We start from the raw sequence: 13,476 nt of genomic DNA, 5'->3' as shown, positions 1-13,476 counted from the left end.
AAATCTCCTGGGGAAGAATCCCTCCAGACCCCCCTGCTGGGGTTGGGTTTTCAGCATGTATGCCTTTTTATAATACAGTTCAGCTTTGATTCCATCATCTCATTAAACCCTATTTAAAAGTATTCTTCAGTTCTGTGAAGGGATATAAGGGATATACACTGTACTTCACTTTAATAATGTATGCTGAAAAGCGTATATATTACAGCACGATTTTTTGTTGAATGGATTTGAGTGGTTCAACATTTCGGGTTGCGGTTGATTGACAAAGGAAAAAGTGGTTCCCGAGGCCTGACCAGTTGAGAACCACTGATGTAGACAACGTTTTCTGCCGACCCTTCAGAGATGTCAACCATTGGCTGTCTGTCTGATGCAAGAGTGTGAAGCCTCTAAATTAAGAGTGTCCATTTAAATTTCCCTGGCACAAAACCACCTGGGAGATGAGGGTGCTGATTACAGCGATATTAGGACAGGGTGACAGGGTGACACACACACACACACACACACACACACACACACACACACACACACACACACACACACACACACACACACACACACACACACACACACACACACACACACACACACACACACACACACACACACACACACACACACACACACACACACACACACACACACACACCTTGCCTCGGTTCAAGCTGCGTTTCCATAGATAGGCGGTGGAACTCTGGAGGTCGCGGACAGGGGCGCAGGCCACGAGCTGGAGGACGGGCGGACAGGGGCGCAGGCCACGAGCTGGAGGACGGGCGGGAAGACGGCGGGACCCCTCTGGAGGACGGCCTGGAGGATGGTGAGGCCGCTTCGAAGGACGGCCTGTAGGACGGCGAGACCTCTCCGGAGGATGGCCTGGCGAACGGCGAGGGCCCTAATGAGACCCCTTCCCAGCCATGGGGGCACAGGGAAAACGGGAGTTAGCAGGACTGCCGGAGCCGCCGACTGAATGAGAGGAGTGCTGGGAGCATCAGTCGAGCGGGGGGCCGACTGGACTGGAGGGGTGCTGGGAGCATCAGTCGAGCAGGGGGCCAACTGGACTGGAGGGGTGCTGGGAGCATCAGTCGAGCGGGTGGCCGACTGGACTTGGGGGGGAGCATCAGTCGAGCGGGGGGGCCAACTGGACTTGAGAGGCACTGGGAGCATCAGTCGAGCGGGGGGGCCGACTGGAGGGGCACTGGAAACCTCAGTCTAGCGGGGGGCCGACTGGAGGGGCACTGGGAGCATCAATTGAGCAGGGGGGCGGCTGGACTACATTACATTACATGTTACTTCTACGCTTTTATCCAAAGCGATTTACATACTCAATACTGTGGACAATCCCCACAGGAGCAATTTGGGGCAGAGTCCTGCATCGGGCAGAGAATTTTTTCAAAGTTTTTTTTTCCGGGTTCGGCTCTGGGTAAAACAAAGAAGATGCGGGTCGGGTCATGGTCGGGTCGCGGGTGTTGCATAATAAATATATTACAAATAATAATAATTTAATTTAATGTTTAAATACTCAGACCTCTCCCCCGCGGGACCGCGCATAATCATAACCTCTGCACCGCATCAATCTGCTGCTGAGCACGCCACATACGAAATGGCTGAGGTGAAGGCGGAGCTCGGATTAGTGCTGTAGCGATGCGTCGACGATGTCGACTTCAAAATATCGTCAACGTCATATTTCCTCTTCGACGCATCGCCACACACACGTGGGTCACGCAAAACAACAAACACTATGGAGACTGAAACGCCTACCACCTGCTCCTCACAGGATTGCGCAAGAAGCCCTGCAAAAAGCCCCCAAACTAAAACATCTCGCCCAAGGTCTTCTAAAGCATGGGAATATTTTTAAATTTAGTGCAACACGCAAAGGGATTGTTATTTGCAGTCTTTGTCCAATGGAGTTGGCATACCATACTTGTCAACCCTCCCGATTTTCGCGGGAGACTCCCGATTTCATTGCCCTCTCCCGGTTTCCTCCCGGGGTCATATTTCTCCCGCATTTCTCCCGATTTCTGACAAAATCAGATTTACACACGACTGTTTCCACTCGGACTTTAATACAGCTACACCAGCGCCATATAGATAGAATTCAGATTTGTGAAACCTTTATTCTATTTGTGAAAATACAAACAAGGGAGATTTTGATGCTTTTTTAAAATCTAGACCACATTAGAACAGGTCCTGATCTGAAACCACTAGACCTAGACTCATCAAATCTGGACTGGATTATCCCAGAGAGGCTAAAGATTCTTTATAACACAGTTTCCGATTTGTGAAACCTTTATTCTATTTGTGAAAATACAAAAAAGGGAGATTTCAGTGCTTTTTTTTTTTTACATGTAGACCACATTAGACCAGGTCCTGATCTGAAACCACTAGACCTAGACTCATCAAATCTGGACTGGATTATCCCACAGAGGCTAAAGATTCTTTATAACACAGTTTCAGATTTGTGAAACCTTTATTCTATTTGTGAAAATACAAACAAGGGAGATTTCAGTGCTTTTTTCACATGTAGACCACATTAGACCAGGTCCTGATCTAAAACCACTAGACCTAGACTCATCAAATCTGGACTGGATTATCCCACAGAGGCTAAAGATTCTTTATAACACAGTTTCAGATTTGTGAAACCTTGATTCTATAAAACCTTATACCTTAAAACTAGGTCCGGGACTTTAACGCGTTAATTAAGATTAATTAATTACACAAAAATGAACGCATTTTAATCGCACTTATTTTTGCACCGCGGAACGTTTTTCACTGGATGAGTTTCAGGGGTACCGATTATACTGGAGCACCAACTAACGTTCATGACTTCAGACAACAACAAACCACAGTGAACAATAGTCAAACATGAACGAAGAAGCTGATGAGACCGCTTTGGTTGGCCCCGTGGATGGGACATTTTGTTTTAAAAAACGGACGGATGGAAGCGTCGATAAGAGCACGGTTGTTTGCAAATCATGCAAAAAGGAATTCGCATATCACCGCAGCACATCAAGCCTCAAGTATCACCTCAAGGCAAAACATATAGCAGCTAGCGTGGAAGCTAGCGTGGAAGCTAGCATGGAAGCTAGCCCGACTCGGAGTACAAGGACCCACACCCAATTCGCGTTGATCAAACAGTGGCCTATGCAACAGAGAGATTTTATTTTTCATCAGGATATTGGAAGAATAGGGGGGATTGAGGTCAATCACTGGCACTTTTTTTTATTTTATTTTAAATGGTACACTTTATGTTGAACTATTTTTTATGTTGTTGGTGCAACTGGCACTTTATGTTGAACTGTTTATTGTTTTGGCCAAGGTTATTGAGAGAGTTGGACTGAAATTTATTAGATTTTTTAAATCAACTGTTGGTAAATCAACAAAGTCTGTTATGGCCTCTGAAGCAACAGAGAGATGTTTTCTAATAGTCAGGGTTTCCAATGTTCTGAATGTACTTGAAAGTATTGTGTTTTACTTAAAAAACAAAGTGTTATAGTTTACAGAAGGTCTACCTACCTATTCAGGCTACCTGAATCTCTGAAATGTACTATATTCCTAAATATGCTATTGCTACTGTACACTTTATGGCAAAAATTGCACTTTTCTGTTGATCTTGGTTAAGTACCACCTTGAAAAAAATAAACAATGTTTTGTTGCTTAAGCTTATGTATTCAGTCATTATTCAATGGTATACTAAAATCCATGTGAAAAAAATTGCTTCTCACTGTTCTCAGGTCAAATATTTATATGTGAATAAAAATGCGATTAATTTCGATTAATTAATTACAAAGCCTCTAATTAATTAGATTAATTTTTTTAATCGAGTCCCGGCCCTACTTAAAACCTTATCTTAATTCCAAGGGCAGCGGTCAGTGCAGCTGACAGTAATACACCTCTGTGCTGCTCACATGCTGAAGTTGATCAGTATGAAGTTGTCCATGGTTCAGTGCAGAAAGGAAACAAAACAAAAATGTTTGTACTGTTTTGCCCTCCTTCAAAATGCTACTGTATTTGACCAGGTATTGTCAATTTCAAGGTGTATGGTACATGTTTTTTCATCAAAGACTGAAACTAATGGGTGCAAGAAGCATCTCTCAGCACTGCAGGAGGCCATACGGACACAGAAGTCTGAAAATATCAATTTCAAAAATGAAGATGAAGACCACACACCTTCTGATTTTGAAGACATGCACAGATCTCTCACAAAATCATCCCCTTTCTTTGCTCCTATCGAAGAGGTGATCACACAAGCACAGGAGGAAGCAGGGAAGGAGGATGACGCAAACGGAGCATGCCAGCCAAATCCTCATTATTGTGAGACACTTGTGGAAATAATTCTCCATTATGCTGGTACTGTGCCTCTTTGGACAGGTCTGATGCTTAAAGATCTTGGCAAAACCTGTGACAGTAATGCTGTTGTAGAGAACTGGTTCCGCACAACAAAAAAAGTGATCCTTTCATCAAAATTGCACAGAAGAGCAGGAGACTTTCTCCAGCTACAGCAAGAGTGTGTGGTTGGAAGACTCAAGGGCGTTGCAATAATGAAAAAACAGGTGCATCCTTCAAAAACATACGCTGAAGACAAAAGACAATCTGAGGGAACAGAGACACTGCCTCTGTCACAAGAGGAGACATGGAGGAAGCGAAGTATAATGCAGAAAAGAAAATCGAAGTACTTCAGCACCCCTACTCCAACTGCTCAGAGAAAAAAGTATAAAATGTCTGAAAGAGATGCAAGGGAAAAGCAAAAGGGATGCTGTCCTGATTTCAATGGGGAACTCATTCCACAATTTTGGAGCAAGGATAGCAAACCCACGTGTTTTTGCTGATGGGAACTTGGGTCCTCCTCGCAGTGCGGGTGCAGCGAGCTGTTTGGCTGACGCAGAGCGGATTGCACGTGCTGGGGTGTACGGTTTAACCATGTCCTGGATGTAGGAAGGGCCAGATCCATTCACAGCATGGTACGCAAGTACCATTGTCTTGAAGTGGATTCTAGCAGTTACCGTAAGCCAGTGAAGGGAGCGGAGGAGCGGCGTGGTGTGGGAAACTTTGGAAGGTTGAAGACCAGACGAGCCGCTGCATTCTCGATGAGCTGCAGAGGTCGGATGGCACATGCAGGTAGACCAGCCAGGAGGGAGTTGCAGTAGTCTAGGCGTGAGATGACGAAAGCCTGGACCAGAACCTGCGCTGATTTCTGGGTCAGCTGGGGACGTATCCTTCTGATGTTGTGAAGCATGTATCTGCAGCAGCGGGTTGTAGCAGCAATGTTTGCAGTGAAGGACAGTTTGTTATCTAGGGGCACACCTAGATTCCTTGCAGTCTGAGTCGGGGAAACAACAGAGGTGCCGATGTTGATTGTTAGGTCAGTGGGACAATCTTTTCCCAGAAGGAAAAGCAGTTCAGTCTTGTCAAGGTTGAGCTTGAGGTGATGAGCAGACATCGACCGAGAGATGTCAGCTAGACAAGCAGAGATGCGTGCGACGACCTGGGTCTCTGAGCGGGGAAAGGACAGAATTAGTTGGGTGTCGTCAGCGTAGCAGTGGTATGAAAAACCATGCGGGCTAATGACAGATCCGAGCGAGTTTGTGTACAAGGAAAAGAGGAGGGGACCAAGAACAGAGCCCTGAGGGACCCCTGTAGTTAATTGACAAGGGTCGGACTCGGACTCTCTCCAAGTTACCCTGTAGGTGCGGTCTTTGAGGTTTGAGGTGAGGAGGGAAAGTGCAGTGCCTGAAACTCCAAGTTCTTGGAGAGTGCTATGGAGGATCTGATGGATCACCGTGTCGAATGCAGCAGACAGGTTCAAAAGGATGATGACAGAGGAGAGGGAGGCTGCTTTAGCAGTGTGCAGTTCCTCAGAGACAGCAAGGAGAGCAGTTTCTGGGGAGTGACCTGCCTTGAAACCAGACTGGTGCGGATCCAGCAGGTTGTTCTGATGGAGATAACAGGAGAGTTGTTTAAAGACAGCGCGTTCAAGTGTTTTAGACAGGAACAGGAGGAGAGAGACAGGCCTGTAGTTTATAACATCAGACGGGTTGAGAGTGGGTTTCTTTAGGAGAGGGTTTACTCTTGCCTCCTTGAGACTGTGTGGAAAGTGACCAGAAGTTAGAGAAGTGTTGATGAAATGGGTGAGAAACGGTAGAATATCAGGAGCGAGTTTGAAGGAGGTTTGAAGGGATAGGGTCCAGAAGACAGGTGGTAGGACGGGCAGAGGTAACGAGGGTAAGAACCTCACTTGGAGAGAGAGGGGAGAAGGAGGTCAGTGTGTGGGTGAAGGGAGGGTCTGGTGACCCAGCGGTGAGTAAAGGTGAGTCAGAAAAAGAAGAGCGAATATTAACCTTTTTTTCAAAGTAGTTAAAGTCGCTTGACAGAAGGGAGGAGGGAGAAGGGGCTTCGGGGGGTCCAAGAGGGTGGAGAAGATAGAAAATAGTTTTTTGGGATTGGAATAGGAAGATTGGATCTTATCTTGAAAGAAAGTGCTTTTTGCCTGAGAGATGGAAGCAGAGAAAGAGGAGAGGAGAGCCTGATAGGTTAGGAGGTCGTCATGGTGTTTGGATTTCCACCATTTCCGCTCTGCTGCCCGAAGGATGGTTCTATTAGCACGCAGTGCGTCATTTAGCCAGGGAGCAGGAGGGGACTGACGAGCCTGCCGAGATGTGAGAGGACAGAGAGAGTCCAGAGAAGATGAGAGAGTAGAGAGGAGAGTTTCTGCAGCAGAGTTTGGAGGCAGGAGTTGGAACGAGTCAGAGGAAGGGAGAGCACTGATGAGGCAAAGGTAGAGGGGGAGAGGGAACGAAGGTTACGGCGGGCAGGTGCAGAATTAGAAGAGATTAGGTTGTTATGTTTGGAAAGGGGTAGAGAGAATGAAATGAAGAAGTGATCATATGTGTGGAGCGGGTTTACAGAGAGGTTAGAAGTAGTGCAGTTCCTTGAGAATATGAGATCAAGGACATTGCCAGCGTTATGAGTTGGTGGGGATGGAGACAGTGAGAAAGCAAAGGTGGTTAACAGAGATCTTAGTTCGTCTATCTTCCCTGTCTGGAGGTTGAAGTCTCCGAGAAGTACAGCGGGAGGGCCAGTTTCAGGGATGTGTGAGAGGAGATGATCTAATTCCTCCAAGAAGTCCCCCAAGGCGCCTCGTGGACGGTAGAGAACAACAATGGTTAATTGTATAGGATGGGTTACTGTGACGGCATGGAATTCAAAGGTGGAAGGAGTGAAGTTAGGTAGCTTGAAGAGGGAAAAGCTCCAGTTGGGAGAGAGCAGGAGACCAGTGCCACCTCCTCTGCCAGTGGGTCTGGGTGTGTGGGTGAAGGAATATGCTGTGGAGAGAGCTGCTGGGGTGGATGTGTTGGATGGAGTGATCCAGGTCTCAGTGAGAGCAAGGAAATCCAGAGACTGCAGGGAAGCGTAGCCAGAGATGAAGTCAGCCTTAGGAACAGCTAACTGGCAGTTCCGCAGGGCAACTGCAACTAGCTGTTGGATCTCAGTGGAGCATGTGGGATAGACGAGAGCAGGCCGGTTATATCGATTAGGAGATACACAGGGCCAGTGATAATTGCGAGAAGACACATGAACAGGAATGGAGAAAATACACATGATTATAGCATGAGGGGCTAGAAAACCGAATGAAATAAAACACCAGCGATACTTAGCTCAATCAAAGTAGGATTTGCCTCCTCTTTGCCTCCCTCGTGACTCCCGCAGGACTCAAATGTCTTTGTCAGTCTTTGTCTGTCTGACGCTGAAGGTCCAGGAAAGAGCCACCTAAGATGGACACCTGATTGCTGAGTTCTCACAGCTGTGGGGCCACGGCCCTCTAATTAGTTAACTATTTTCAGCTGATGGGCGACAGCAGAGTGTCCCTGCCTATTGTAATGCTGGGTTGAGGCGCGTGACCCAGTGAGACCTGTTTAACAGGTTCAGTTGAGCAGATCTGAGATTTAAAATCTCTCAAAAGCGCCGTTTTAGCTACAAGAACTACAGAACAATTATACAGAGTAGAATAAATGAAACAGAGAAGCCTATTTAAACAAGAATATAACTTACAGTGATTGCTGAGTCAATAGGTAGTGTCCTCACCCGGTCTAGATGCACAGGCATTCAAAATGATTGGTCAAAAAAAGCAAATCTTGACTCATGGATGTCTACCCTGCTGCAAGTCCATAGGCTTTTTGATCAAAGGGAGTGGTCACAGGGAAAGCTGCTGTGGCTGAACACAATAGCCAGATTCAAAGGACAATCATGGGATGCATTTGGGACTGAGGAGGACATGGTTGTTTCTTGACTGGACTACTTGCAAAAAACTGAAATAAACCAAACATGCCAGAATGTGGCTTGCCCTGTCGCCAAAAGGACATGCAACTCAGTTGATATAATGTAAGTATTTCCCTATTTTCAGAGTTAGCCAAGAGGCTATTTTTCATCTGTTGTCCCTGGGCAGATTTTATAAGTGAACCTAAATCAAATTTCATTTAAACAAGTAAATACAATCAAATTAAAACATGCAACATACATCACTGGAACACTTAAATAAATAAAAAGACAGAACAATAAAACAAAACAAAAGAACATGTTGTGACGACCCCTCCCCCCTTCTGCCTGTCTGTGCTCCCTGCCTTGCTATCCTCTGGCAGGTACTGGGAGTGTCGTCCTGTTTGTGCCCTTCCATCTAGAGGCGGAGCCTCAAGAAGGCATAAAGGCTTGCCCAGCTGGGAGGTTCATTCTCTGATTCTGATCCTGGCCTGCTGCAGCAACCTCAGCCTTCCACCTGTGATTGTATTTTCACAAATAGAATTAAGGTTTCACAAAATCTGAAACTGTGTTATAAAGAATCTTTAGCCTCTGTGGGATAATCCAGTCCAGATTTGATGAGTCTGAGTCTAGTGGTCTTAGATCAGGACCTCGTCTAATGTGGTCTAGATTTTAAAAAAGCATCAAAATCTCCCTTGTTTGTATTTTCACAAATAGAATTAAGGTTTCACAAATCTGAAACTGTGTTATAAAGAATGTTTAGACCCTCTGGGATAATCCAGTCCAGATTTGATGAGTCTAGGTCTAGTGGTTTCAGATCAGGACCTGGTCTAATGTGGTCTACATGTAAAAAAAGCCCTGAAATCTCCCTTTTTTGTATTTTCACAAATAGAATAAAGGTTTCACAAATCTCAAACTGGGTTATAAATAATCTTTAGACTTTCTGGGATAATCCAGTCCAAATAAATCGGCTATGCAGCGATTTAAGAGGTTCAAACACGGAGGATTGTTCGCTCAGCGCTGTAAATTAAATGTCCCTTAACTTTCCCCTTAACTGCCGAATCGGATGCTCTGAATCGGAAGCCAACTTCAGCGTCGTCAAACTGTTTCACTGTGCAGATATAGTACTCTACAAGCTTTTAGATAAACATGAAATGCATTGTTGGACTTATCATTGTTTAAAAAGTAACCACGTTAGCCTTCAAGTAAGCTCATTATACCATAGCACTGCCATGAGTTTAAGAGTAGATTTAATATGCCCCACTGTCATAGCTGTTGTTCCATTGTTCATTGCTGTTGTGTTTTCTAGGACAAAGCAAAGAACCGTGCATTGCGCCTCTTGGGAAAGAGGCGCAATGCACTCCACAGAAGGCAGCCGAACTCAGCAAAAGAATCTTGAGAGTAAGTCATTATTTGCATCCTTTGAGCATCTTTTCGGAGAGAATGGCTTTCCTGATCCCATTTATTGTGTCCTGATTTATTAGCTAGTTTATAGGTGTTTCTTCACTTGGCCTTTTTATTTGTGTCCTTGTTTGGATTGTGCAATAATTAAGCTTCTTACACTGTAAGCAACATGGCTCTATGAAAGGTGCTGTGTTGTTATTAATAATAATAATAATAATAATAATATTATATTTGTTTTATCTTACAGGTGATCGTCAAAGACATGAGGCCTTTGTCTCTCGTTGAGGGTGAAGCCTTCATAGATATGATTGAATATGCCTGCCCAGGCTTCAAATGTCCCTCCAGGTGGTGGTTTACCAAACAGATGGAGCAAGCATACCAACGTGTTCTTGACGATCTGAAGGGAAACTTAAAGAAGAGGTCCTCAAAGATAACGCTCACCCCCGATGCCTGGACAAGTATTGCCACGGAGGCATACCTTGGAGTGACTTGCCACTACATTAATGAAAACTGGGAGATGGTCTCATTTGTTCTTTGCACAAAGCCCCTTGAGGACAGACACACTGGTGACAACATCGCTCTCTGGATTGAGGAGGTCGCTGAGAAGTTTGACTTTTCTCTCCATGATGATGTCCAGGCAATTGTCCACGATAATGCAGCAAACGTTGTGAAAGCCCTTAGAATCCTTGAGGAGAAGCATGGTGTTGCCTCACTTCGATGTGCTGGCCATACCACCCAGTTGATTGTCAACCATGCACTGAAAGAGCCCCGAATCAACAAGGCACTTGGGGCAGCAAGGAGCCTCGTCACATACTTCCACAGCAGCGAGGTCGCCACCCTGAAGCTGAAACTCAAACAAGAGCAAATGGGCACACCGCAACACAAGTTGTCACAGGATGTACCCATCAGATGGAATAGCTCTTTTTACATGATCAAACGCCTCCTTGAGCAGCGGTGACCTGTAACCGCAACCCTCTCAGACCCAGAGGTCACCAAGGCAGCAAAACACTACCTGGATATGAGAGCTGACCAATGGAGCATCCTGGGGGACCTACATCAAGCACTTGAGCCCTTCGAGCAAGCCACCGTCTTCCTGATTGGATAGGCAAATGTCACGGTCTCTGTCCTGCCTCCGCTGGTGAAAGGCCTACAGAAGTCCACGCAGAAAGCCTTTGAGTCTTCTCCAATTGCCACCTTCCAAACTGCAGCCGCAGCAGAGATTGCTTCAAGGTTAGTTTAAATATTCAGCTCTTTAAATCTCTTATAGTGAACTAACTGAATATTTGAAATAAACTTTCCCAGTTTGCATCAATGTTTTCCCATTGTGATTCTATCATGTAGATTAGAGCGTAAAAACTGTAACTATAAGTATCTGAAATAAATATGTGCGGCGTCTGTTTCACACAGCAGACCCTCCCGAATGTTCACGGTCCACAGCATTTTGTAGTCCTCCCCCGGAAGTTGTGTGCCGGATGTGTGCAGGGATTGGAGGACGTCGATCCAATCAGCGAGAGCGGGACAGCCAATGACATCCAGGGAACCTCACAGCTCATTTACATACACACAAACAGAGTTAATAGCACCGGGGAGCCAACGGCCGTAACAGTGTGTGTCGCAATGATGCTCGAAATGTCCCATATTGGCCTACGTCTGTTTCTGGTTATTTTATTTTGAAATTCAGTTCCTGACGGACGCTGAAAAAGTCAGAGATTATAGAAATAAACAAATAAATAAAAACAAGGATAATTGTGTGTTATTGTTGAGTAAATAACAGTGTGTTATTTAGAAAAGAATAACAAATTAGAAGGAAAAAAAGATTGAAAGAATATATATTTCAGTATTCTGAGTCTCTGATCCCCATTTATTTTCCTGGCGGATGGCAAAAAAAGTCAGACATTATATACGATTTAAAATAAAAACAATAATCGTGGCTTGATATTGACTAAGAACATGTTTTTATGAACCACACAGCTTCCGGTCTTCCAAGACCCGACCGAACAAAAAGAAGTGTTGCAGGCACGAAACATACTACCAATAGAAATACATTGCTTTTAAAATCGTTCTGTGTGACACGAAAAAAAGGGGGAAATCGTGTTGGTGAACACGAATCAATAGATTAAATGTCGTAACTATAACACGAAATGCTGTGAGACTGTTGGTGCTGCCGGATTTGGAACCTCCACTATAACTTTGTCCAAGATAGTCGTACTGTCACCAAAATCACACTGGTCTTTGCTGTTCACCTGTAGTCTGTGCACACAAAAGCATTTTACTCTGGGCTCAGAAGGTGAGAAACTAAAGAGGGGTTTCCACATGTGGCAGACCAGGTGTTGGTGCTGCCAGATTTGGAACCCCCACTATAACTTTCTCTAAGGTCGTACTGTCATCAAAATCACACTGGTGTTTGGCGTATGTACATCCATGGATACATGTCCGGACTGCGGCTGTTTGTTGATAAATTAATGTGGTCTTCTTCTGTTCGCTTTACTGTAGGCTACTTAGTTGTGCAGCGCCCCCACTGCCAGTAAATGTAAATACTACAAAGAACCCTGTTAATTATGTGCAGTTATTTTGCAAGTTTTATTATATTCACCTCTAAAAAAATGACCGAGGTCCGGACCTCGGTGATCTCAATGGTGGGTACGGCCATGATTCCAATAATTAGTTTTATGGGCTAAGTGTTAGGGCTGTACAAGGGCGTGGAATCAAATGCACGATGCAGAGACAAACAAAGTATCAAAATAAAGTGTTTTAATGTAAACAGGTCATAACACACTGAATACATAAAGCAACAAAACAAACACTTAATAAACTGTCTAACCTATACTATCAAAAAACTACTTACTTAATCTAACTCTATGGACAATGACAAATAATCTTAACGCTGGAATGCTTGGAACACACAATACAATCTGGCAACGAGACAGGGGAAGACGAGAACTATATATACTAGACAGACAACACCAGGTGAAGACAATACGACAATCACAACAACGGGAAAACAGACAAGGCAGGAAATGTACTTTAGACACATGAGGGTAGACAAGACTGTCAAAATAAAACAGGAACCTATCTAAACACATAACATGAAACCAAAACTAGGGAACAATCTTAGTAGAGCCGTCTACGCACAACACTAAGCATGTGAACACATACAAAGAAATGTGACTTTTTATGTTTTTCTCATAGAATTATGTTCGTAAATGACAGCAGAACAATTTTTTTAAAGCCGAACAAAGTATTATTAATTTATAAATGTCACAAATAAAATACATGTTCTCAAATGGGTATCAAAGTCTCTCCGGCAAATGACATGCTCTATCCTGAGACCCTGGACTCAGATGAAGAACAACTCCCAGGCTTGATCATATCTTTCTATTTGATAGCTCGCTGTAGAGAGGATTTGAAGGGTTATTATCCCGCCCTCCTCTCCACAACTATACCCCCAGAGTGTCAAGCAATAACCTGATGAACACCAAGCTGCCCGTCTTTCACAGCTTGTTGAGTCTGCTAAACTCCAAGCCTTAATGCCACCAGCCTGACAGAAGATCTGCAGCAGCCTGTTGCACTCCCTGAAGCATCCGAGTCTCCTCAAGAACAGTTCTGTTCCTTCCTGAAGAGAGCTTCACTGTTTTTATCCAAGGTCAATTCTTAATGTTTTTCACCCCAAGGTACTTGTATGAGTCCACCCTCTTCCCTTCCTCTCCCTTGTTGACAACCGGGACAGTGAGTGTCCTGTACTCCTGGTGTTCTGCCAGAGGCTTATTCATTTTACTGATATTACTCAAAGCTTCAGGTGATTGGCGTTGCAGAATGTGACAGAGA

The 13,476-nt window shown here is 44.6% G+C and overlaps 1 protein-coding gene across 1 annotated transcript; it reads left to right on the top strand.

Moving 5' to 3' along the window:
- Positions 1–4,181: 4,181 nt before the first annotated feature.
- On the top strand, positions 4,182–10,970 carry LOC307029567 (zinc finger BED domain-containing protein 4-like; the record flags this gene model as incomplete). Its single annotated transcript, XM_079665649.1, has 4 exons — positions 4,182–4,308; positions 8,631–8,687; positions 9,557–9,648; positions 9,899–10,970. The coding sequence occupies 4 exons, from the start codon at positions 4,182–4,184 to the stop codon at positions 10,607–10,609; spliced, it is 987 nt and encodes a 328-aa protein (XP_079521775.1). The 3' UTR covers positions 10,610–10,970.
- Between the last annotated feature and the right edge of the window lie 2,506 nt (positions 10,971–13,476).

The sequence above is a fragment of the Notothenia rossii genome, assembly GCF_949606895.1.
Source record: "Notothenia rossii genome assembly, chromosome: 2".
Lineage (NCBI taxonomy): Eukaryota > Metazoa > Chordata > Actinopteri > Perciformes > Nototheniidae > Notothenia > Notothenia rossii.
The sequence above is the reverse complement of the archived record's forward strand: the minus strand, read 5'-3'. Positions and strand labels throughout refer to the sequence as shown.